A 25,426-nucleotide genomic window follows, 5' to 3' on the forward strand; every position below is an offset into this window, starting at 1 on the left:
GAGTTCTACACCGCCCAGGAGGCAGGACTGGGGGAGGGCGAACACGGAGACTAAGACCTCCTGGTGCCCAAGGTCTCTGGAGATTTCTTGTGTGCCAGAGTGAGAGGAATTCTCTATTCATGCCTGAGAGCGCTCCCCCGCCCTTGCTCATAGATAGCAGGAAGTGAAACTCCCTGGACGGCGAACCCGGGAGCGGCAGGGAGAATGGGACCCTTTGTGGGGTAGGGGAGAGGGACCGCCCGATCACTGGGATGAGGACTTGGTAACACGCCGAGACTTCTAGGTGGTGGGGTAATGGGGAGGGGACACTCGAAGGCTGGATCAGACGATTCCTAGAGGGAGAGATCAAGAAACAGTGCCCAGGCCTCGGATGGGTGCGGTATTGGAAATTCCCCACCCCCCAACGCAACCCGAGTCCCGCGGGCTCCGAAGTATCCGTGTGGTAAGGGTCTGGCGGAGTGGACCTACGGACTTGGTTGGAAACCATCGTCAGCTGGCAAGCTTTCACCTGGATCTGATGTTTGTTTGGATGGGGGTACCAGGAGGACTTTTACCTTTCGGCAGGCTCTTTTGGTGTACTCACTTGGGATGGCTTTGGGTAGGGCGCGGTGGGAGGCTGCTGGAGACGTTATGGGAGCTGTAGCGACCGTGTGGCAAAGCAGTTCAAACAGCTCTGAAATGCCCACCACCCCCCACATTCAGAAAACCTGAATTAACTTGGAAGCTTGGTGGGTGTTTTTGAAGGGGGTGCCTTGAGTACTGGGCTTTGTAGGGGGCCATTTGGGCTTGCCTGTACAGGCCACAGAGAGGCCCTTTCCATGAGAGAATGGCCAAGGGAGGAAGGGGCCAGGGCAGTTGAGAGGCCACACTCTGGGAAGAGGGATGGACAGAAAGTCCCAAGGAATCTGGCTAAGTGACCTTGCACTGGCCGCTTCAGCCCCCTGGGTTTATAAAATAGGCATAATTATTGGAGCTCGCTCACCGGTCCTGGGGATTAAGGAACAATGTGTGCCAGGCGCTGTGTAAAACTGGTAAATGTCAGGCTGGTGACAAGTGATGGTGCTCCTTCATGCTGCAGAATTTCCTTGGGCTCACAGCGGTGCCTTGCTGACTCCCTTCTTGTCCTCAGCCCCTGCCAGCGCCATCCAGGTCACGGTGTCCAACCCCTACCACGTGGTGATCCTCTTCCAACCCGTGACCCTGCCCTGCACCTACCAGTCGACCACGACCCCCACGGCACCCATCGTGATCTGGAAGTACAAGTCTTTCTGCCGGGACCGCATCGCCGATGCCTTCTCCCCTGCCAGTGTCGACAACCAGCTCAATGCCCAGCTGGCGGCTGGTAACCCGGGCTACAACCCCTACGTGGAATGCCAGGACAGTGTGCGCACCGTCAGGGTTGTGGCCACCAAGCAGGGCAATGCTGTGACCTTGGGAGACTACTACCAGGGCCGGAGGATCACCATCACGGGAAGTATGTTGGACGTCGGGGAGGGGAGAAGGCAGGGGGCGGGGCCGGCGGGCTTGGGCGATGGCTCTGGCACCCTCGCCCTCAAACATTATCCCTTTGAGTTCTCCTGCTACCGAGGCCCAACGTGGAGTCCCCACCCAGAGGCTCATCAGTGCCAGTGTCAGAAGGAATTGACAGAGGGAAGGCTCCATTGACAAAGGCATCTGTCCATTCCTTGATTTATTTAATTAACAGCAAAGATTTTCTGAGCACCTGCCATATACCAGGCACTGAGGCCCTGAAAATACAGCAGCAAACACAGTCCTCAAATCCCTTCCCTTCTGGGGCTCAAATTCCAGTGAGGGAGATGAACCAGGGAAAGACTACACACGCTGTCCACTGCTGGAAGATAAAGAAAAGTGGATAATAGAGAGGCAGGGGTTCTAAGATTATATTAATAACGTCAGCAATAAGAAGTAACATTTATATGAGTAACAACTTATAAAGGGCCTCCTGTGTGCCAGGCTGTAATCCAGGCTGACGTGGATTGACTCATGTAGACCACAGTAATTGAGTGAGTGTATTTTGTTATTGTCGTTTTATTAGAGACCTGGAGTCTCTGCTGTCGTTTTATTCTAGACCTGGGGTCTAGTCTCCAAGCTCGTTGCCCTTTGGTTGCCCAGGAAGGTCAGCAAAGCCCTCACCAAGGAGGTAACGGGAGTGAAGCGAAGGGATGAGGGATTTAATGGAGAAAGCCTACCACTCGCCAGGTGCTTTACAAACATTATCCCTTTGAGTTCTCCTGCTACCGAGGCACAGAGAGGTTAAGTAGCTCATCTCAGGTGCACAGCCAGTAAAGAAGAGCCGGAGCTTGGATCTGAACCCAGGCAACCCTGAGAGCCCTCGTCCTTAAACTGTAATGCTGCCTGCAGATAGGAGGTGCCTATTGGGACTAGGTCAGGGGCGGTGGGAAAGTCATTCATTCATGCCTCCATTCATTCGGTATTTATCCCGCATCTTCTAAGTGCCAGAGGCTGTGGTGGATGCTGGGGCTAGAGGGGTGATCAGGTCAGCCGAGATCCCTGCCCTCAAGGAGGTGGCGTTATCATGGGATGAAACAGGCAGCAGACAAGCAGAAAAGAAAGAGGAAGAGAATTTCAGAGAGTACTAAGTGCTATAAAGAGAACAGACCTGGGCGATGAGCTATCTGGAATGACTCAGGCTCATCATACCTTAAGATTGTGGCGAATGTGATTTGAGGAGGAACTAGGACTGAGCCTGAAAGAATCTAGTGGGCAGAGAGGCAGGTGATGGGCAGCAGTGGGTGAGGGGTGAAGGCTCACCCACTTAAGCAAGGATTCATGTTCTAATCGCAGCATGGGGCGGAGGAGGGAAAGGGGCATCCCTTTGCAGACCCCAAGAGACTAGGCCGTGGAACACATCCCTTCCCTCCCTGTCTATAGACCATGGACAGGGACCTAACCTGTCAGTCCTGCTCCCTGGAGGGACTGGCCCTGCTGGCCCCAAATTTCCACGGGCAGCTCATCCCAAAGCAGCCTTGAGAATAAAAGGCTTTGGGGGGTTCAGCCTGTACATGCCCCCTCCCCCATACCCCAGGGACCTCTCCAGCCTGAACCAGACATCACTGGACAGCCCTGCAGCACTGTCAGGACACCTCCAGTGCCGAGAGTACCCTTGAAGGCTGGCGGCAGCCATGCCCTTCTGCTGGGTCCAGACTCTAGAGTCACCCTTGGGCTCTATCTGAGCAGACTCTTCCTGCTCCAAAGGCCTCGCAGGCCCAGGTCTTACGAGTTGCTTGACCTGGGCCCATGTTTGATAGAGGCCAGGGTTTGTAAACATCCATTGTGTGTAGGCCCTTTCAGGAAGCTGAGCGGCCATGGGTGCTTCCTCCATTTCAGCTCTGAGGATGGAGGAAGGCTCCTTTTGGTGTTTTAAGGGTGGCCAACCGCCCAGGTTTTAAAAGTAAAAGTTGTCCTGGGCCAACCAGAGCAGTGTCCCTCAGCTGGGGCGGGTCCCACTTCTCCATCCGTTCTTCTCTGCTTTGGCTGATGGCGCCTGGATTGGGCCCATGTCCCCACCCCGACTCAGCAGCGCTGGACCTGAGAGCTCATGGGCCCCCTGAGATCACGAAGTGATCTCTTTAGTGTACGGATGAGGAGCAAGCGCCCAGAGAGGTAGAAGAAACCCGGCTTCTGTTCCCACCCGGGGAGCTGGCATCTTTTCCCTTCCCCGTGAACAGTTAGAGCGATGCCCAGCCCAGGTGATGTCAGGACCAGATGCACACGGAGAACAGGGCGCGCCTTGCAGGAAGGAGGTGGGTCCAGGCCTTAGAATTGATCAAAAGAAACTGGAAAGCCATATTTTTCACGGGTTTTGAAAAACATTGTGTGGGCCAAACAAAACAAAATGCATTGAGGCCTGGATCCGGCCCACGGGAGCCCAGATTTCAGCTCCTGGCCTATGAGCTCCTGCTTGTGGCCGCGGCTGCCCTCCTGCCCACCTCCAGCTTTGGGCGAGGATCTGCTCATGGGCTCCAGTTTTGGAGAGGTGTGTTGGAAGTCTGGTTTAAAAGTACAGGTAGGAGAAGGGGATGGGCTGAGAGGGTGTCACGGAGAGTCTGCAGGATTTAGGAGAATATGGTTTCGAGTTGTATGATGATTCCACAAAAGAACATACAGAAAGGGACCCAGAGCGTAGTAGGAGGTCAGCTGGATGCATGACCATGAAGGGGAGCGTGCCCTCGACCCTGGGTCTGCCCTGAAGGTCACTGTGCCTGGGGGCCTTCCCCGGTCACTGTACTTAACCTGGCCCAGCCCCCACCTCCACACCAGAGGCACTTCCCGTCTGACTTCTCTACTGCTTGTCGCCATCGGATCCATGATATATTTAAATTTTTTATTTGCCTCTCTTTCCCCATTCAGATCTGGCTCTGTACCGGCAAGGATTCCTATCTGCTCTTTGTAGCAGTGGTTCTCAAACCACCCAGGTCTTAGGGCCTCTTTACACTTTGAATTATTCAAGTCCTCAGAGAGCTTTGTTTTTCATGGCTAGGAAATACAGAAGTTTAAAAATATTGAAAATGATGATGATGCAGCCTATACACTAAATGACATATATATAGATATAAAATAACCATGTTTTCCAAAAAACAAAACAAAAAAACTTTAATGACAAAGGGTGGCATTGCCTTTAGGTTTTAATACCTTTCCTTCAAGTCTAGCTGAATAGAAGCAGCTGGAGTCTCAAGGCTGCTTCTGCATTCGGTATATTCCAGGGTAGCCTCTGGAAAACTGCACAGTACACTCATGAGATTAGGGGGGAAAGGCAAATACCGTACTGTTACTATGAAAATAACTTTGAACTCAGGGATTCCCGCGAAGAGGTCTGGGAAAACCCCAGTTTCCATGGATCACACTTTGAGAACTGCTGCCCCGGAGTTCCTATCATGGCACAGTGGCATGAGGTTGCAGGTTCGATCCCTGGCCTTGCTCAGTGGGTTAAGGATCCGGCGTTGCCGTGAGCTGTGGTGTAAGTTGCAGACGTGGCTCAGATCCCACGTTGCTGTGGCTCTGGTGCAGACCGGAGGCTCCAGCTCCGATTGGACCCCAGCCTGGGAGCCTCCATATGCTGCTGGAAGCAGCCCTTAGAAAAGGCAAAAAGACCAAAACAACAAAAAACAAAAAACAAAACAAAAGAACTGCTGCCCCGGGTAAACCAGGAGCCCCAGATACTGCCTGGAATGGCAGATGCCTTCAGTAACCATGTGCTGAGGATTGAATGACCTCTTCAGGTGCCTCTCTGAATACAGCCATGTACAGAACCCAAAGGAAGGTCAGCCTGAGGAGGGAAGGGGTCCATTTCCAGGTCCTGGCCAGGCCCTGGGGACTCAGCAGTGATCGAGACAGACCAGGTTCTGTTTCCCTGGAGCCCACATATCCCTGGGGGCAGGATCCTGGACCATCAGCCCCTAAGCTGGCTGATACCACTCAGCGGCCAGGTTGGGTAGCTGTGCAGGCAGGATGGAACCAGCCCTTTGAGGGTCTGAGAGCCCCGCGCCAGGCAGAGGGAACCAAACTGGCACATTGGGAGACGTGAGAAGGCCATTGTGTCCGGAGTTCAGGGAGCAAAGGCGAGTGGCAGGGACGAGGCCAGCCCGGTAACCAGTGGCCAGATCACCCCAAGGGCCCTGTGGGCCGGGGTGAGGCGCTGGGAGCAGTGTAGATTGTTGAAAGGTGGGTTTTCTATGGATGTGAGGTCTTCCTTCCAAAGAAAGCTCTGGTCCTTTCATTCCTTCGGCAATTGACAGATGCCCTGCTGGATGCCAGGTGCTAGGGACCGGGGCACACACAGTGGCTGCCCTCGGAGCTATTCTGGGGAAGGGTGGGGCATCTGTGGGGAGAAAGGCTGTAGGGTGCCCATCTCTGGGCCCGTCCTATGCCTGCTCCTCCGTAGACCTGGGGTGGAGTTGCCCAGTGGGCCCCACCCTGTCCTGCCCCAAAGGGATTTAACTCCTGAGGGCCTGAGGAGTAGAGAGGAAACCGGATGTGCAGAAAGACTTTCATTAGTGGCGTAAGTAATTAACAGGCTCCCTGCCCCGGCTGCTTCTCTGGGCTGCTTCCCTGGAGCGTCCCCAAGCCCTGGGCCTGACCTGGAACATGGGGCTGATTGATGGTGGCTGGTGGACAGGGAATTAAGTCTCTCCCTCCCACCCCCGCCTGCCCGTGCCTGGCCGTCTCCTGACGCCTGGAATCTGCCGTTTATCTTTGCCTCCTGATTCTGGGCCCAGGCTGTGGGTCCCCACCAGGCGCCGTGGCGGGTCGTGGCGGGAAGCTGACTTCTGCTTCGAGAGCTGCTGCAGAGAAAGGCTCTAAGGCTGAAGCGCTGGAACTTCTGGGGTCAGACCGCCCAGCTCCACTACTGATGCGCTGCAGTGGTCTCGACAGCCCCCTTTCCCCCTTCACACAACCAGGAGGCCAAGGCGCCCACCTCACAGACCTCCTGAAACGCCCCCATCTTAAGTATCTAGAACAGCCTGAGAGGTAGCACGCCCTTGGTCTGAGCAACTCAGTTTCCCCTCGGTCCATCTGCAGCCCCCTTCCTGGTGGCGGGGGTGGGGGTCTCTGGCCCTGCTGGGGTCAGGCGCCCTCACCCGTCTCCTCCCCCCCACAGATGCCGACCTGACCTTTGACCAGACGGCTTGGGGGGACAGTGGTGTGTACTACTGCTCCGTGGTCTCGGCCCAGGACCTCCAGGGGAACAACGAGGCCTACGCAGAGCTCATCGTCCTGGGTGAGTGGGCACCAGGCCCTTGCGGGAGGCAGGGCTGGGGGCCTCTTCTGCCACTTCCGCACGTCTGCCCTCCGCCCTCCAGCTCACTCTCTGGGCTCTGTTGCCTGCTTTGCTCTCCCCTCAGCACCACCAGTCACTTGGGCTTATCTGTATCCTGCACCCCAGGCTGGGACCCCTGCCCCCACCACATTGCCAATAAGCCGGAGCCAAACTGAGAGGGGAGAGAAAAGAAGACTCTACCCAGTCTCAGTTTTCAAAAATGCAGAAACGCTCAGAGTTGATGGCAGTGAGCAAGGAGGGTTGATGGTGGGTGTGATGGAGGGGAGGCTCCTGCCCACCCCCAGGGCCGCGTCTCACCCTGGAGACCCTTGCCCCCAGCACAGGAACCTGCCCTCTGCATTGCTGGGGTGGCGCTGTGTGGCCTGCATAGACAGAGTGGCTCGCATAGTGCTCCCCTCATGCAAGGCTGCCCCCACAAGCCCAGGGCTGGGCTGGGGTATCCGCCCGCAGCCCCTGTCCAGCTGTGAGGCCCCCCGCCTTCCCGCCATGTGTGGAAAGGTTGCTTGAGCCAGATGCTCTGTTCTCAACCAACACATATAGTCCCGCGTGGCGCATGCTATATGTGCAACACTACCGGGACACACATTGCCATCGTCATACGCACGATGCAAGGGTTCACACGTGTGGGGATGTACCCTCCCTCCAGGGTGCTCAGGTCCTGCGACAGAGCTCACGTATGGGTGACAGAAAGCAGGCACCAGCGACCCAGAGAAGCCTGTGTGTCCTTTGGTGAAATGCACAAGCTACAAAATTTTGTCTCAAAATCGACGTCTCAGGACCCTCTTACACTAGAAAGTTATTGAGGATCTCAAACGAGTATTGTGACGTGTTTTGGGGTTACATCCATAGTTGCTTAACCTATTTGAAATTGAAGCTGGGAAATTTTGAAAGCACAGGGCACACACACGCACACGAGCCATTATCATCCAAGCGGTGACACGAGCACACATCACAGCCTCCCGAAGGCCCCCGCACCTCTACCAGAGGAGGAGAGTGTGAGGGGCAAATAGCAGCGTAGTGTGCTTAGGAGAGTGGCTTGGCCTCGGGGAGAGGACCACACTCCCAGAAATGCCGGGCTGCACACCAGGTCCCCCTCCTGGGGGCACGGGCACGAGGGGTGGAACTCTGGACCCGGCTTTGTTGATGTTGAGCCAGGGGTGCAGGTGCCCCTGAGACACAGCACTTTGGGGCATGAGGTGAGCAGTGGCACCCAGAGGAAGGCTTCAGCTGGGCCCTGAAACTTTCACAGGGGACCCTGGTGGGCAGAGAACCAGGGCTGAACTGTGACTTGCATGGGCTGTAGGTACTTTTGTCTTCATGGGCCCCTTTAGATTTAAAAAAAAAAAAAAAAAAAAAAAGTTCTATCTTATGATCGTCTTGCTCTAAAGACAATTCATGGTTATATGTTTGGTGTCATTACATGTTTTTCTTCAGGTTTTGAGATAAGATTAAAACATTTTCACCCGTCCTAGCCCACTGTGCCTGCCGCCCCTCTCACCTGGCACGGAACCCCTTGGGGCCATAGGACACGTTTCTGTGGGACAGAGTGCCCAAGCTGATGTTGAACCTGGGATAGGTCAGAACCCACAGGATAGGCCCCGGAACCCTTGTGGGCTACAGAGTCCCCCGTGGCAGGAGAGAGTGAAAGAACTACGTGGCGGACGCCTTCTGGAAAACAGCACCCACACAGGGTGGGGGCTTGGGGGGCGAGGAACTGCGTGCTGGGACCCTTCTAGGCCACCGACCCTGTCTCTGCTGCAGGGCACACCTCCACCCTGATGAGCCTGGAGCTCGCCTCAGGGGAGGGGCGGCCTGGCTGGCTCTTGCCAGCGTAATCTGTCTCTCTTTTGTCCCTCCAGGCAGGACCTCGGGGGTGGCTGAGCTCTTACCTGGTTTTCAGGCGGGGCCCATGGAAGGTACGGGGTGGAGCCCCCCACCCACACCACTTACTGTTGTCTAAGTATCCTGCCCACCCTGAACGCGGCTTGCTCGGACCCCCCTAACCCCTCCTGACTCCTACTCCGTGGCATCTAGAGACCTGGCTCTGGGCTGTGGGGTGGACTGGGCTGCTTGACGAGGGACAACTGGGGTGCAGGCAGGGGGCTCTTGTGACTGGTGTCTTCTGGGGGCTGGGATCCGGGCAGCTGGCCCTCTGTCCCCTCTCAAGGTTACAGCCTATCTCACTCTGGCCAGGTGGCCTCTCGCTTCCTGCCTGCTCCAGAGGAGCCCAGGGCCAGTTCCAAACACTGGGGCTGGCCTGGGTCGTGGAGGAGCGGGCGTCCCTCTGCAGCTGCGCTCCAGCCTCTGCTGTGGAGGCTTCGGCAAGGGCTGCAGCCTGCCCCACCTGCTCCGCCTGTGTCCCCGCTCCCTTCCAGGCCTCCCGGCTCAGGGCCCGTCCTCGTCTCTCCACAGACTGGCTGTTTGTGGTCGTGGTCTGCCTGGCGGTCTTCCTGTCTTCCTCCTGCTGGGCATCTGCTGGTGTCAGTGCTGCCCCCACACCTGCTGCTGTTACGTCAGGTGCCCCTGCTGCCCGGACAAATGCTGCTGCCCAGAGGCCCGTAAGTGCCCTCCGCGTATCCCCCCCGCCCCTTCCCCAGGCCTCCCTCCTAGATCCGAGGAGGGGAGGTGGCCATCTTCCTGCCTCCCGGGGCAGTGCCACTCACCTGGCTGAGCAGCTGGGGGGAAAGGGGCTAGGCAGGACCGGCTCCTTTGGATTATCATCTATATACTCCAGCTTCTCACTTATTTTTCCCTTCTATTTATTTTGGGGCTTTCCTTTTGAAAGTATAATCATGCATGTGGTTTAAAAAAAAAAAAAAATCAAACAGTATAAAACATTATTCACTGGAAAGTTAAACTCCCTGTAGAAACAAAATCTTAAGGAGAAAAAGGTAAGAAACCAAGGTTTGCAGCCCCGGCGAACTTAAGCACCTCTGAACAACCCACGTCCACATAAGCACAGCAGAGGCCCCGCAGATGCCACTTAAGGACACAGCCGGCACGCCAGAGTGTGTACCTGCACGGCTGGGACACGGGACCAGAGATGGGGGGAGAAGCAAACCAAACAGGAAGGGGGTCAGGAGGAGAGAGCCGCCCTCCTCCTGCCACCCAGGTCCCCCCACCCCCACCCCCGGACATCAGCACAGCCAGTTCCCTGCGTGCCTTCCAGGGAGGGTCTGGGTGAAGCAGCACCTCTGCATTCAGTTGTTTGGAAGTTTCTGTGAATATTTTCATCAACTCTGACATGGAAGTTTACAGTGGCCACTTTCTGATAGTCAGACACAATCTGCTTTCTTGTCCCCGGCACGGAAGGTGGGCCACAAAAGCCTACTACTTCTCTACTAGCTCTGAGTGAGGGCACCTCGCCTTTTCCTTTGTCAGGTTCACCTCCGGTTGATGAACAGATGCCGCTGGCAGTTAGAAGCAAGTAACTTTACATGTTAGAAGCACCAAGACCCTGAGAGACCAAAAGAGGGCTAGACCTGCCCCTGGCACCTGCTCACTTCTAGGCCAAGAGTGAACAGGGGCTGGAAAGAATTACCCATGTACTGCAGAGAGATGCACGCTGGCATCCTTCTGTTCAAGGCCTCCATGCGCCATAAATGCAGCCTAGCACCGTCCGAGTACAATCCCAGGCAGCTGTCGCGAGCCTGGGCAGCTGGAGATTTGAGGCCTGGCCAGACACAGTACCTGTTGGGAGGCCCGGTGTTCTCTGTAAAATGGGGCCACAGCCGAGCCTGCTGTACAGGGTGAGTCAGGATCCAGTGAGCTGGTGCATCTGGCATTTAGCGCAGGGCTTGGCCTACCTAGAATGCTCCACGCCCACTAGCTCTCGGACGTGGCTGTTGTCAGCATCGGTAATGACCGAGGGCCAGGATGCAAACGTGTGAGTCCTGCCGCTCACACCGTGTGATTGGAGATGAGCTGCTAGTTTCCTTCTCTGCAAAATCGCGCCATCACAGGCATCCTGAGCATTACCGGGGGACTGTGTGAGAGGGCCCCGCCTGGGGCCTGGCTCAGTCCATGCTGGTCACTGTTCACGGTCATTAAACTCAGCGCCGGGCAGCCTGCTTCATCAAAGTATCACTGCCCCCCAAAAAGAGATCCATGGCTCTCTGGATACCTGCGCTGCTGTCCCTTCCCTCTTGTCATTTTTTAATTGAGCTTCTTGGTTCTTGCTTATGTGGTGGGTGTTATTCTATTTCATAAGTGGGCGGGACCCCCAAGGCCTGCAACCAAGGTGGCAGTTATGCCATTAAGGCTGGATGAAGACTGCAAATGCCTGTTCCAGGGCCCCCTTTCCTCCACCCTGAGACCCTGTTACCCCAAACCGAGATTCCATTAACTCCCCGCCGCAGGCCCTGTTATTTCTGCCAAAACCATAGCCCTGATGAGCCATCCTGGGGCAGCAACTCCCACAGCTAATTATAAAAGAGCAAATCAGCTGAGCCACTGAGGGGCTTCGAGGTGGGGGGCCTGAGCATGGAGCCTTCCGCTTCCCAACTGAGTCAGAGGCAAAGGGAGCTTTCTGCGCCTTGCTCCCCAATCCATCTTCCTGGGGAGGAAGCGACTGGCCTAGGCCCATGACTTTGCTGCAAGAGCAGCCACCAGAACCCCCAGCTTCATACCTGGGGAGGAAGGATTTGCCCTTGAGCTGTCAAGCCTAGAACCAGGCGAGGGTGGAGTGGGCGTGGCCCCCAGCTGGAAACACTAGAGTTGCCGCTTTGCTGCTTGGCTGTGGCAAGTGCATGCTGAGGCTCTGACTCCCATCAGATCTGGGTCTGGAAGAGCCCATGGGGAGAGCCTAGCAGGCACCCCCTCCCCTTAGATGGTCCATTTTTCCAGAGCAAGAGCTCAGCTGCCAAAGAGAATACCTGACTTGGGCTTGTGGGTCCAACACATGGGCTTTACCACCTACAGGGCCCCTCTGCCCCTGTCGCCCTGGAGGAACGCAGGCACAGGGCAGCCCCATCTCGTGCGAGGTCTTGGCAGCCTATCATACTGTCAGACAAAAGCTACTGGCCTGCCAGATTGGGGCCTCAGGCTGCCACTGTGCACCCTGTCCTCAAACGGTGAGCAACTGCATAGGAGGTGTAGACTAAGCGAAGCTGGTGTCCCCTAGCCTCAGGGACCCTGCAGAAACGGACCAAGCACCTCAGGCAGCTCCTCAGCCGAGAGGTTGGGGAGAAGGCGCACGGCTCCTAGGGGGCCTTCTCATGCTCTGTACGCCCTCCCCAGTGTATGCTGCAGGCAAAGCGGCCACCTCAGGCGTCCCAAGCATCTACGCCCCCAGCACCTATGCCCACCTCGCCCCTGCCAAGACCCCGCCCCCGCCGGCCATGATTCCCATGGGCCCCCTCTACAACGGCTACTCCGGAGACTTCGACAGGAATAGCTCAGGTGAGGCTGGGGTTGGGGGTGGAAGCCAGGAGCACCTGGGGTAGAGGGGAGGCTGGGCATTTGGCCATTGAGGGGTCTCAGGCTGGAAGAGGGGAAGGGGGGTGAGAATGCTGGGGTTTGCTCCTGACACCAATCTCCCCTAGTCGGTGGCCACAGTTCCCAGGTGCCCCTGCTTCGCGACACAGACAGCAACATGACCTCTGGTGAGAACCCATTTTTATGAGGTTGGAGGTGCCTAAAGGGGGAGGGGGCTGGGTCAGCATCCACCCTCCCAAACCCATCACCTCCTGCCCTGTCCCTAGACATCCGGAGCGGCTATAGGATTCAGGCCAACCAGCAGGACGACTCCATGAGGGTGCTGTACTACATGGAGAAGGAACTGGCCAACTTCGACCCTTCTCGGCCTGGTCCCCCCAATGGCCGTGTAGAGCGAGGTGAGCAGGAGCCTTGGGGTCTGAGGGCTTCTTGAGGGGGCGGTGGAAGCATGTCTCCCTGATATCTGCCCCAGGGATGCTTACTCCAAATCCCGGACACAATCCTTTATTCCCTGCCATGACCACAATCAAGTGTACAGGACCCTGCATATCACGAAATACATGAGAGGCCTAGGGTCCCCCAGGGTGTATGAGCCAAGTGGGTCATGGTGTCGGCCCTGGGGGCTCTTGATGTTAGGTCCTGACCTCCCCCCAGCAAGTCACTTTCCTTCCCTTACAGCCATGAGTGAAGTCACCTCCCTCCATGAGGACGACTGGAGATCCCGGCCTTCCCGGGGCCCTGCCCTCACCCCGATCCGGGATGAGGAATGGAGTCACCATTCCCCCCGGAGTTCCAGGAGGTGGGAACAAGAACCCCCCATGGAACGGCCAGGGAGTGGCTGGGGGGCTGGGCGGCCCCGAGCCCGCTCTGTGGATGCTCTGGATGACCTCACCCGGCCCAACTCGGCTGAATCAGGGAGGAGGTCTCCCCCAAGTAGTGGGAGGAGAGGCCGGGCCTATGCACCTCCCCGAAGCCGCAGCCGTGATGACCTCTATGACCAAGACGACTCAAGGCACTTTCCACAGTCCCGGGATCCCCACTACGATGACTTCAGGTCTAGAGACCGCCCTCAGGCTGACCCTAGGGCCCGTTACAACCGCTCCCGAGATCCTCGGGATGATGGTTCCAGGTCCAGGGACCCCGAATACGATGGGCGGCTACTGGAAGAGGCCTTGAGGAGAAAGGGGCCTGTGGAGAGAAGGAGACCTTACAGGGATGAAGAGGAAGAAGAGGAGGCCTGCTTCCCTCCAGCGCCTCCCCCTTACTCTGAGACTGACTCCCAGGCCTCAAGGGAGCGGAGGCTTAAGAAGGTGAGTGACAGCCCTTCCTGGCTCTAAGACCCAACTGGATCCTCTTCTCCAGTCTTCCCAGCTCACACTCACTTTTTTCCTTTCTCCCTTGCAGAACTTGGCCCTGAGTCGGGAAAGTTTAGTTGTCTGATCTCAACGTTTTGTATGTAGCTTTTGTACTTTTTTTAATTTGAGGGACCATGGATCATCTTCCTCGCCTAAGACTAATAAAACTTGTGATCATAAGTCCTAAGTCTGGAAGGAAGTGTTTGTTTTGCTGCGCGAGGTTGGGAGCCCAAAAAGCTACTGTGTGTGTGTGTGTGGGGGGGTGTGGGTGTGTGTGTGTCCGCAAAAGGCCGCAGGTCCAGTTCTCTCATGGGACTTGCGTTGTGAGCCAGGAGGAAAGGACCCGCTCTGCCTTCTGCCTTCTCCCTTTCCGCGGCCAGGAATACGTGCCCCACGCTGGCCCCGCCCCGCCCTGCGTGCGCGCCCCGGCCCCGCCCAGACATGCGCATGCGCCCCGGGACCCCACCTTCGCGCACTTCAGCCCGGCCGCCGGGGGCGCGCGTGCGCGCTCCTGTCCCCTTCCACCCCCATTCACCCCTCCCCCCCGACCTACTTTTCTGTTTCCAAGCCCCGCCGCCTGCATCGTCCCCGGCGACCAGAACCCCTCCTTCAGGTCCCCTGGCGTTCCATCTGGGCCCGCGTTCCACACCGGCGGGCGGCCGGCGAGTACCGGGCAGACACTGAGGCTGTGGCGGCAACCTCTCGCCCCACCGGTACCCGGCCCGCGCGCCCGCCCGCCGTCCCAGACAGACAGCGCGCGCGCTCCCCGGGGGCTGCCCCCCCCCCCGCGCGCGTCGGCCCCGGGCTCGCGCCGCCGCCGCCGCCGCGCGCGCGCAGCTCAAGTAAAGGAGGAAAAAAAAGGGGGAAAAAATAGAAAGCAGCGGCGGCTGCAGCAGCGATCCGCCGCCGGACTGGGCCAGGCCGGGCGGCGGACGCGCGAGCCGGCGATCCAAGGGAGAGGCGGCGGCCATCTAGGGCGGGCCGGGTTAAAAAAAAGTCGCGGCGGCGACGGCTGCTCAGGGAAGGAGGCCCGAGGGCCGCGTGCACCGGGCGGGGGGCGGCTGCGCTGCGTCCCGGAGCCTAGAGCCGCCGGGAGCCGGCCGGCGGGCGAGCGGGCGGAGGCGGCGGCGGCGGCGGCTGCAGGAGCAGCGGCGGCGGCGGCGGCGGCGGCATCTCCTCCTCACATGACCCCACTGTTTGTCCCCGTGATCAGCGCGAGCGGCTCCCGTGTCTCCTCCGTCCCCTCCTGCCGCGCGGCGTGAGCGCCGGGCTCGGGGCCCCCCGGCCGCCCGCCCCCTCCCCTCCCTCCCTCCCCTCCCCTCCCTCCCCCCGGGCCCGGCGCCCCCCCCGCCCCCACCCCCCCATGGACATGCTGGACCCGGGTCTGGATCCCGCTGCCTCGGCCACCGCTGCTGCAGCCGCCAGGTAAGGGCGCCCGGCCGGTCCGTGCCCCCGCGCGCCCTGGCCCCGGCCCTTCGGCCTGGCGGCCGGGCCGCCATGATCCCGAGCGGCCGCCGAGCCCAGCTCAAAATGGAGGCCGCGAGGGAGGGGGGACTTGCGCGAACACCCCTGGCCCCCGGTCCTGGAGGTGCCCCTGCCCCAGACTGTGTCAGGCGGCATGGGGGCCCTGCACCTGGGCAGAGGGGCGGGGGCGCTGGCGGCCCTGACCCCCTCTTCCCGTCCTCCCCGCAGTCACGACAAGGGACCCGAGGCAGAGGAGGGCGTCGAGCTGCAGGAAGGTGAGTGCTCGCGGGGCCCACCGGGGTCTCGGCCTGCGCCCGGGAGGGCACTGGGGGCGCTCAGGCCCGCACCACCGCTGACCATCCCCCCTACCCTCCTCCGACCGCAGGCGGGGACGGCCCTGGGGCGGAGGAGCAGACGGCGGTGGCCATCGCTAGCGTCCAGCAGGCGGCGTTCGGCGACCACAACATCCAGTACCAGTTCCGCACAGAGAATAATGGAGGACAGGTGAGGCTGCGGGCCCGGAGCCCGGCGGCAAAAGGAGGGCTCAGCCCGGGGTCGAGCGGGCGGGCTGGGAGGGGCTCGAACCTGGCCCCTGCCCGGGCCCCAGCGCGGGTCTCGCTGCTCTGCCGCCCCCTGCAGGTGACATACCGCGTAGTCCAGGTGACTGATGGTCAGCTGGACGGCCAGGGCGACACAGCAGGCGCCGTCAGCGTCGTGTCTACGGCTGCCTTCGCGGGGGGGCAGCAGGCTGTGACCCAGGTGGGTGTGGAGGGGGCCACCCAGCGCCCCGGCCCCGCTGCTGCCTCTGTGCCCCCAGGTCCCGCAGCGCCCTTCCCACTGGTAGGTGCCCAGCAACCTCTGGGGGGGGGGTGAGGATGGAGAAGGGACGTGCAGTCTTTTCTTGGGGAATCCCGCGGGAGGGGCAAGTGGGACCAAGATGCTGCCTTCAGGGCCTCAGGTCAAATCCCTGATGTGCCCATGAAACCTTGGGGAAGACCTTTGGAGCATCTTTCCTTTTTTTTTTGTAAACTGGGGACTATGGCAACAGAGAAGTCTCTGAGAGTTAAAAGTGGGTCAGTTCTCCGAGTGATTGCTGAGTACCTGCCAAGTTCCAGGGCTATGAGAGGCAGGGCAGAGCGGCACACACAGAGGGCTTCCCCACTCTCCGTAGGGAATGCAGTAAACATCAAACATGGCAACCAGGGGATGGCTTGGGGAACAAAGATGGCTAAGGGTGGCCTCTGTGTCCTCCTGCTCCCTAGGCTGTAATCCAAAATCCCTTCAGCAATGGTGGCAGCCCGGCAGCTGAGGCTGTCAGTGGGGAGGCACGATTTGCCTATTTCCCAGCGTCCAGTGTGGGAGATACCACGGCTGTGTCCGTACAGACCACAGACCAGAGCTTGCAGGCCGGAGGTAAAGGAGGAAAGGGGCCAGGGCGGAAGGCAGGGGAGGCAGTAGGCCTAGCAGGGAGGGAAGCCCCCCCACCAGTTCTGACTCTACCCCCAGTTTTAGCACTAACCCCGCTTTCCCTGCAGGCCAGTTCTATGTCATGATGACGCCCCAGGACGTGCTTCAGACAGGAACGCAGAGGACAATTGCACCCCGGACACACCCCTACTCCCCGTATGTGCTGGAGACCTGGTCCCAGGAGCAGGGGACACTGGGAGGGCCTCTTGTGGGGGTCCAAGGAAGAAAAGGTTTTCTGGAATGGGAGTCAGGCAGCTGAGAACTCAGCAGGCAGTTGGTGTATTTTTGGATCAATTTCTGCTTCCCTTTTCCTTACTCTCCTTGTTTATCTTGCAGAGGTAAATTGCAAGTCTGAATCCTTAACAAATGCTTAGACAAACAAGCCAGAGGTAACACGTGCCCATATTTCCCATCCTTTTCTAGGAAAATCGACGGAACCAGAACACCCCGGGATGAGAGAAGGAGAGCCCAGCACAATGAAGGTAGGTCAGGGTGGCGCTCCCAGGCCTCATGGGCACAGTCTGGCCCAGGGCTTGGAGTCACAGATCAGCAGGTATGCGACAAGTGCATGAGAGATGTTTGTCGAGTGCTGGAAAGGTAGAAGTGGGAGAGAAAGTTCATTGTCAGGCGCAGATAGGCAGCAGGTGTGAATTGCAATGTGTTGCTCATCCCGGCTGGCGACCTGGCGACCTAGTAATGACCGGCGTTTTAATGGCAAGTTTTATATTCATGTATGGATTTCCTGTTCCTCTTGAAAGGTGGGTCGAGCTGGCTTCCCACAGGGCAGCTGTTTTGCTCAAGTCCCTCACTCCCCTGTCAGCCTGGCTCCCGAAAGTAGCTCTGGTCTGAGATGGAGCATATCTGAAGATGAAACCGTAGGAAGCCATGCCCTCGCCTGCGGCCGGGGCACTGTCTCCTTCCATGAGACTGAAATCCCACCCTCAGGTGGTTTTGGGCCCTGTGCTCTGCCTTAGACAACTCGCCTCTCACAGGGGGTTCATTCAGGTGGGAGAGACAGAAACTACACAAAGCTGTGGCGTTGGCCCAGCGGTTACGAATCTGACTAGTACCCATGAGGAAGTGGGTTCAATTCCTGGCTCTGCTTGGTGGGTTAAGAATCCAGCATTGCCGCAAGCTGTGGTGTAGGCTGCAGATATGGCTTGTATCCCACGTTGCTGTGGCTGTGGTGTAGGCCGGCAGCTGCAGCTCCGATTCAACCCCTAACCTGAGACCTTTCCATGTGGCGAGGGTGTGGCTGTTAAAAAAGAAAAAAAGAAAGAAAAAAACTACATAAAGCAACAATGTGACCTTAGGGAGCATGAGCTCTAAGTCACCTGAAGGAGGATGAGTTTGAGTGAGGAGATACCGGGTTATGGCCGCGCACTGTTGGCCTCTCTAGAAGGGACCCTTGAGCAGGGGCTGTGGCCCTAAGGAGGCGTCCCCGGCAGAGAGGGACCAGCAAGTGCAAGCGTTGGGCCTGAGCCGGAGCGGGCTTGGTGCGTTAGAGGGAGAGCAGAATTCAGGAAAGGAAAGAGGAAGCTGGCGGGGGTGTGGGCAGACTGGCCAGGGCCAGCTCACACGGGGCCTTGCGAGGGCCCACACTGCGTCTGCAGCCCCGGATTTGTATTCTAGTTTGAGAAGGAGCCAGCAGGGAGGTTTGTGTTTGGAGGCTGGATGGTAAGGGTGATGAGGGGCCAGGGGTGAGGAAAATAGGGGGTGACTGCAGATGTGGGCCTCGGACAGGACAGGGCTTGAAAGGGGCAAGAGGGGGCCGGGTCGGGGGGAGAGTCTAAGGCTGAAGAATCAGGATTTCGTGATGGGGCCAGGTTTGTTTAAAGGGAAGCAGTGCGCCTGAGCTTGGTTTGGGGTGTGATGGGTCTAGCGGGGTCTCCGGTTGGTTGCCCAGGCCGTCATGGCTCTACTGCCCACTGGTCATATGGCCCCAGGCTGGCTCAGTCTCTGCACCTTCTTTAAGGATGTCTTAACGTGACCATCCCAGAGGCTCAGAGTGAGGCTGTTGAGCCCTGAGCCCCCCTCAGGGCTGTGTGCCACCTGCTAAGACTCGAGCAGGCGGCTCTCAGGATGCCATGCAGCCACCCTCCAGCCTGCTCTCACGCTGTGCCTCTCGTTGGATTTATCCAGTTTCAAACAGTCTTGAATCTTCCTCCCCCTGCAGAAATCAGTCTTGCACGTTACCCTCCAGCTGCAGCCTGGCCCCTCTCTCCCACCCGCAGGGGGTTTGACCCACCCTCCCTGTCCCCTTGGCATTGGCAGTCTGGCTCATTTCTCTCCCAGAACAGCTCTGTTTAAGGTCACCCGTGATGACCGCATTGCCAAATCCGCTGGCTTCCTTTCCTGTCTGCACTCCAAGCATCTGACCCTGCCTGTTCTCCTCCTTTCGAGAGTATTCCTTTCTGTTCCACCTGCTCCGATTCCCCTTCCCAGCCTGCTCCTGAGAACACAAGAACACAGTCCCCATGGGAAGCTTGTTGACAGTCATGGCCTCCACACAGTCCTCACTGGTGCTGGGTGGGTCGGCAGGACAAGGCCTGGGAGCCTGTTTCAAGTTCCCCAGGTGCCTCTTCGCAACAGGCAAGGTTGGGGACCTACTGTGGCTGTTGATGCTTCTTAAGGTCCAGCCCCTTCCAGCAGCCTTGGGAGAGTGAAACTTCAGGCCCAGGGACGGTCATTTTCCCCAAGACCCTGTCCCCATTTCTCAGTGTTCGTCATTTCTCCCGAGGGAAGGGCCTACCGAGCTTTCTCCAAAAAAGTATATGACTCCAAACAGGTGAGACCTGCTCCCCGATGTCCTCCCAGGGCGCCCCCCACCCCGCCTGCTGGCCCTGCGCAAAGCTCTTACCCCCCTCTGGCGCTCCAGACCCGGGTTTCGAAGTGCCCGCTCATTTCAAAATCTCCATCTCTGGATGTCTTGAAACACCTTGACTTGTCCAAGATGGAATCTGCTGTCTTTCCTTCCCAGAGGCTTCCATGCAACATTGCTTTTTCCAAAGCAGCAAACATGACTCCAGCCAGATTCCCAAACGGGGCCACCTTCAGCTCTGCCCTCCTCTCCCCTCACATCCGCAAGCCCTGACATGCTGCGCTGAAGTGACCTCAAATCCGCTCTTCTTTTCCCCTTTCCCATGTTTCTCGGTACCACAGGAGCCCATCTCTGGGCTGCAAATGCCTGCAGGGACCTGAGGGAATAACTAGGTTTGGCGTGGCAGACAGGCGCTGTGGGCTCTGCCATGAACAGGGGCTCACACTGCCAGCCATTGCCACTGTGTCAGAATTTGCACCCACTGCTGCCAGAATCTCTGAGAAGCTAGAAATCCAGACCTTTATGTGAAATCTGATTTTTGAATTGCTTTTTCTGTCTCACGGGTGTCTGCTCTTACTGTTACAAACTTACTCTTTGTGCATAATTTGGGTTTCCTTTGCCGAGGGCTTTCCCCTAGCTTTTTAACGTGGTTTTGAGCCTGCCTTTTTTCTCAGGAAGCCTCTGGTTGCACATTTCAGTTTAACACTCCTTTAGCTGCGTCCCATCTGGATATGTTGTTGTGTTTCATTGTCATTCAACTCAAAATATTTTCTAGTGCCCCTTATGATTTCTTCTTTGACCTGTGGGTTCTTTAGAACATGTCTTGTTGACTGTATAAATCCTTAGGGGCTTTCTGAATGTCTTTCTGTTACTCTGATTTTTAAGTGAGTTCTTTTGTGATCAGAGGGCAGATTCTATGTATAGAGTGGCAGATCTTTGGAATTTATTGAGGCTTCTTTTATAGGCCTCAGTATGGTCTCTTTTGGTGGAAGTTTTTGTGTGCACTTGAAAAGGACGTGCATGTGCTGTTGCATGTGCAGCGTCCCCCGGTGGTAGCGAGGTCAGGATGGTCGAGAGTGTTCGGGTTTTCTATCCCCGTTTTTTGGTCTGCTCGTCCTGTCAGTTACTGAGAAGGAACGCTGGGCTGTGCTTGTGGATTTGCCCATTTCTCTCATCCGTCCTGGCAGATCTTGCTTCTAAATTGGTTTCAATGTTGTCTGGGTGTGACTTAAGTCTTCTGAGGAAAGGACGAGGCCTTGGTTTTAACAGGCCTACCTCCATTTCAGTCATGCCAGCATGGTTTTCCCGAGCCACGGGCCTGACCGCATCACCTCCTGCTGAAGGCGGAGCCCTAGACTAGGTCCTTAGGGGAAGAGAAAGTGAGGTCCAGACCTGCTGGCCAGACATTCGAGGCCTTCACTGCCTGTTTCTACAAGCTTTTCCTGCTGCCCCGCCCCACCCACCCCTGCCCTAAGGTATTGCCTTCTTACCATGTCTGGGTTTCTTGACACCTGTTAAGTTTTTCTCCAGAGATACAGCCCACTCCACTCTGTGCAGAAAGCACTGCTCCTCCCTGGCATTCCCTGGGCACTCGGTCCAGTCTTCAGTATAACACACAATCCCGTGGTGTCAGTATCTCCTGTTCACGTGCATTTCATGGAGGTCCCGCATGTGCCAGCAGGGCCGAGGTTGAATCTTTCGTGGACTCCAGCCTCACGGAGCACCCTGCACACAGTAGGGCAGGCATTTTAAAGAAGTAAATGCGAACTGCAGATGTGCCCTGCCCCACCCCTGTCCCCTGCTGGCCTGAAATGAGGGGGGTCGGGCATGCAGGTGCAGCCCGGTGCCCGGGGTCAGGAATGCCCGGCTGCAGGAGGGTCGAGAAGGAAACTGAGCTGCCATCGCCTGTTCCCCAGCTGGAACCCAGGAGCACACTGCCAGGGGACGTGGCAGCCAGCGCTGCCCTGCCTGGGCTGGGCTCTTAGCTCTGCTGTGGCTTTGGGCCACTGAGTCCCCAAAGACTGTAAGACATGGCTGTCCCCACGGGGAAGGCTCACTCTGTGATGGTGACAGGGCCCAGGTCTTATGCACTCCCTGACCGTGGGCCAGGGTCAGGTGAAGCCCGATACCGGCACCGTTCTTAGCATGGCATCAGGGAGGGTTCGGCAGAGAGAGGAGAGCGAGGGAGGAAGCAAGGGTCCGTGTGGGAGGGTGTTGTCACCTAGGCCGAAGTTGGGCCACTGGGGAGGACCGGGCAGCAAGCGGAGGGCAGCGAGTGCCAGGAGAAGACAGTTGGATTTGCTCGTAAGGGACCAGACGCACTCTCCGAGGGGTTGGCCCGGCGGAGGGGCAGTGCCGGCCTCAGAGGAGCTGAAGAGTGAGGGGCATGCTTCTGGTCCACCCTGCCGTTCTCACTCTCCCCCAGACCCCTCCCCCGGTCTCCTGTCACTGCCCCCATCCCGGAGACAGTGCCGCCTTGCCCTCCTTTGCAAATCCCCCCCACAGTACCCTCCTCCACCACGCCACCCACGTCTGTCCACGGCTCTCTTGGCAGGGGGATGAGAGTGTGGGTGAGAGTTGGGGGGCGGGGGGGCAAATGAGCTTTCTTCCGTGTCCCAGCAGTGCCTGGCACCGTGCTCAGTAGGTCAGGGAGGGCTCGGATAGTTTCGCTCAGCGAGCCCCACACCAGGGGTCTCAGGCTGCAGTGCGGGCAGGCCCCAGGCAGCTGTCATAGGTTGCGACAAGCCAGATGAGGAGCCAAGTGAAGACACACGTGCCCTCTCTGAAGGGGGCAGCTGCCAATCAACTCAGCAGGTAGAATCCGATTGTGGCGTTTTATGACATAAAATCACAAATCTGGACTTTTCAAGGAGACTCTGCCAGTAGTTTGCCAAACGTGGCCTTCGAGATGGGGTTTGTATTGTTCCTGGGGGACCCGGTGGGTGCCCTACGGGCCAGGCCCTGAGAGCCACGCTGCCAGCCGGGGAAGCTGAGATGTCCGCCGGGACCCCAGATAAGGGGGATAAGGATTTTAAGCAGAGGTGAGACATGGTCAGACTGGGATTTGAAAGAGGAAGAGAAAAGCAGAATCTGGGGAGACCCGAGCACTGTGGAAAGTCAGACACAGCGGGCACGGGCGAGGGGCCCTCCGGGCCTGGGTAGAGGGGCTCTGGCCCATCTTGCCTCCCAAGCGGACCTGCCCACTGTAGTCACAGCTCTATTTTTTAAGAGGCTGGTTGTTATGTGACATCTCCTCATTTTTGGACGTTGGTTCCAATGTTGGAACACATGCTGGGCAGGCAATGTTGGAACACATGCGGCTGAACGGGCCGCACGGTGTATGTGGCCCTTGGGCTGAGAGTTTCTTGGTTCCCCTCGAGGAGCAGGGTGAGGCGGGCTGCTCGCGCTGTGCCCCCTCGGCTTCGGGTCCCTAGGCTTCTGCCTAGGGAGGAAGCGCCGTTAACACAGCCTTGTTCTTGCTGTTCTGGCTGCAGTGGAGCGGAGGCGGAGGGACAAGATCAACAACTGGATCGTCCAGCTTTCAAAAATCATTCCAGATTGTAACGCAGATAATAGCAAGACGGGAGCGGTGAGTGCCCCCGGCCCCTCTGGGCCTCGGTGTGGCGGCGGCCGGTCCCCCAGTCCCTTTGCAGAGGGAGAGTGGGCCTGACGCAGTGCGGGAGTCGGCCAGGGCAGGGCCCAGCGGGCAGTGCTGGCTGACGCCCGTGCCCACCCCCCAGAGCAAAGGTGGGATCCTGTCGAAGGCCTGTGACTACATCCGGGAGCTGCGCCAGACCAACCAGCGCATGCAGGAGACCTTCAAGGAGGCCGAGCGGCTGCAGATGGACAATGAGCTCCTGAGGCAACAGGTGAGAGGTGGGGCCGGGAGCCAAGGCCTGGGGGCGGGCGGGGGGCGGGTGTGGCTGGAGCCCCAGGGTGCAGGGAGCCAGCCCTGGCTGCTTGTCCCCTGGCGTGTCTGGCAGATCGAGGAGCTGAAGAACGAGAATGCCGTGCTCCGCGCGCAGCTGCAGCAGCACAACCTGGAGATGGTGGGCGAGAGCGCCCGGCAGTGACGCCCGCCCAACCCCAGCGAGCGGCGGGGGCCGCCTCCGGGCCTCTGCTGTCCCCTTCCCCAGCCCTTAGCACAGAGAGGGACAGATGCCCCTCCCCCAGCTGCGTTTTTTTATAGTAGATTTTTAACAAAAACAAAAAACAAAAACGGGGAGAAATAATGCATTTCTGTGGATAAGCCCCCACCACTCTCCTCAACTTGAAAGCGCTATCCTCCCGCCCCCCCCGCCGCCCTTCTCCCAGCCCCACTAAGCCCAGCACTTCTAGTGGCCTCGCCGGAGGCAGGCCGGAGGAGGACAGAGGCCCTGCCATATCCCACTGCCTCCTTGGTCTCTAGAGGTACTGACACAGGGTGCTTACGGGAAGGGGGGGAGCCTTTGGGGGCCAGCCCCGGGGCCTGGGCCTAAGCAGGGAGGCCATGTCCCACCCCACCTCTTGTTTCTGGAACCCTGCTCCCCTTTGGGTGTGTGAGTGTGTTTTAATTTTCTTTATGGAAAAATGGACAAAAAAAAGAGAGAGAGAGAGAGAGGTATTTAACTGCAATAAACTGGCCCCATGTGGCCCCGCCTTGTCTGTTTGTGTATCTGTCCATCTCAGGTGTCGGGAGGGGGCCTGGGGTCTATGCAGAGCTCCTGAGGCCAGGACCTCAGCTGTCGTGTGTGTGGCCGTGTGCCAGTCCTTGGCGTCCTGTACCACCTGGTACCCAGTTTGTTGGTCATAGGGATGGAGGAATTCAGGAAGGAATAGCTTCTTTGAGGCCCCAGGTGTGTATATGTGGTGTGGGGGCAGGAAGAGCCGGGGTCAAGGACATGTCCCATGTGTTTGGAGAAGAGGCTGGGGTCTCCTGTGTTACCAGTTCCTAAAAACAGGACTCGCTCCTGGCCCTGCCCTTCTGGGCTGACGCCCTCCCCTCTGGACCAGCCAATGGTGGGGCCTGGCCTTGAGCCCCCCACCCCCAGGGAGGGCAGATGGCCAAAAAGCCAAGCTTGGCCCGTCAGCCTGTCGCCTTGCACCGCGACTCTGGCGCCTGTGCTGTGTGACCCCTGCCCCTGGCTGATGATGAAACCTGGCCTGAGCTGAGATGCAGTGATGCCCAGCAGGGCTGGGGGATGCTGCTATGTCTCCCTGTGGATGCGAGGGCGGCCTTCCCCCAGACCCTGCCTCAACCAGCAGCCCCTGCGCAGCTCCAGCCACTCCTAGAATCTAGGCCTGCTGGTCTGGTCACCTTGCTGAGCTCACCACCCTGCGCCCACCCCAAGTGCCCCCAGCTGGTCTCCTCCCTGTGCGAACCCTGTCTGCTTTTCCTGGCCATTGCTCTCTCTGAGGCCGTCTTCGGGAGGGAGGGTCATGCAGCAGGAGGAACCGAGCCTAGAGTGCTTGGGGAGGCGGAGGTGGGGAACAGCGCTACATCCCAGGGGCCTCCTGTTTTTGTGAATCTTTTTTTCCAGGGGGCCTTGACAGCATTTGAGGGCCAGGAGGTATTCATCCTTGGCCACCGTGACAGGCTGATGCTGGGTGGCCCAGAGTGAGTTGGAGGAGGAAATGCCCAAGGGCCCGTCTCTGGAGTCACTGTTTGCCATTCCCCTGAGCCATAGGCATCCTGAGATGGTTCCAGTGGCGGACAGGCATGAGGTGGCCACAGCCAGGCGGCCTGAGCTCTGCTCCCTTTCTGGCCATGCTCGGGCAGCAGGCTCCTGGAAGAAAAGCCCAGCTTGGGGTGTGTGCTGTCGTCTGTGGCCCGAGTGCCCCACCACTGCTGGTTTCCAGGTGCCAGTGCCCGGCCCTGACTGCGGAGTTGGGATGAGCCATGCACGATCTGCTTGCCAAGCCATTATGCCCCAGGCCCAGCAGCCCCCAGCCCCAACCCCATGCCTTCCTGGGTCTCCAGAGAGGCAGGAAAGCCTGGGGAGAAGGCCACAGCCCCAGTCAGGCTGCCTGGGCCGGAATCCCGGCTCTGCCTCCGGCTGGGCGAGCTTGGGCCGTGCCCTGGGC

The 25,426-nt window shown here is 58.4% G+C and overlaps 2 protein-coding genes across 9 annotated transcripts in view; both read left to right on the forward strand.

The window, feature by feature from the left end:
- The window catches only part of LSR (lipolysis stimulated lipoprotein receptor), a 14,288-nt gene extending 497 nt beyond the window's left edge, over positions 1 to 13,791 (forward strand). The window contains 10 exon segments of the mRNA XM_021097147.1: positions 1,130 to 1,474; positions 6,641 to 6,760; positions 8,680 to 8,736; positions 9,233 to 9,271; positions 9,274 to 9,378; positions 12,059 to 12,220; positions 12,364 to 12,423; positions 12,523 to 12,654; positions 12,935 to 13,566; positions 13,661 to 13,791. Coding sequence (XP_020952806.1) covers positions 1,130 to 1,474; positions 6,641 to 6,760; positions 8,680 to 8,736; positions 9,233 to 9,271; positions 9,274 to 9,378; positions 12,059 to 12,220; positions 12,364 to 12,423; positions 12,523 to 12,654; positions 12,935 to 13,566; positions 13,661 to 13,696 — 1,688 coding nt within the window. The 3' untranslated portion in view covers positions 13,697 to 13,791.
- On the forward strand, positions 14,830 to 24,007 carry USF2 (upstream transcription factor 2, c-fos interacting). 8 transcript variants are annotated; one of them, XM_003127041.5, is made up of 10 exons: positions 14,830 to 15,036; positions 15,304 to 15,350; positions 15,461 to 15,579; positions 15,715 to 15,915; positions 16,338 to 16,488; positions 16,611 to 16,698; positions 16,966 to 17,024; positions 22,858 to 22,952; positions 23,104 to 23,232; positions 23,347 to 24,003. In XM_003127041.5, the coding sequence occupies exons 1-10, from the start codon at positions 14,975 to 14,977 to the stop codon at positions 23,434 to 23,436; spliced, it is 1,041 nt and encodes a 346-aa protein (XP_003127089.1). In that variant the 5' UTR covers positions 14,830 to 14,974; the 3' UTR covers positions 23,437 to 24,003. The 8 variants fall into 8 exon arrangements, with proteins under 8 accessions (XP_003127089.1, XP_020952859.1, XP_013853766.1 ...); XM_021097200.1 differs by having other exon boundaries at positions 14,846 to 15,036; positions 23,104 to 23,239; positions 23,347 to 24,007; XM_013998312.2 differs by having other exon boundaries at positions 14,846 to 15,036; positions 23,306 to 23,511.

Source organism: Sus scrofa, chromosome 6, assembly GCF_000003025.6.
Source record: "Sus scrofa isolate TJ Tabasco breed Duroc chromosome 6, Sscrofa11.1, whole genome shotgun sequence".
NCBI classification, from domain to species: Eukaryota; Metazoa; Chordata; class Mammalia; order Artiodactyla; family Suidae; genus Sus; species Sus scrofa.

Bases quoted from the DNA above. Each gene is read 5' to 3' on its own strand.
- USF2 (XM_021097199.1), top strand. From the start codon at position 14,975: ATGGACATGCTGGACCCGGGTCTGGATCCCGCTGCCTCGGCCACCGCT. The intron at 15,916-16,337 runs GTAGGTGCCCAG...CCTGCTCCCTAG, and splicing joins CCGCAGCGCCCTTCCCACTG to GCTGTAATCCAAAATCCCTT. The intron at 22,953-23,103 runs GTGAGTGCCCCC...CCCACCCCCCAG, and splicing joins ATAATAGCAAGACGGGAGCG to AGCAAAGGTGGGATCCTGTC.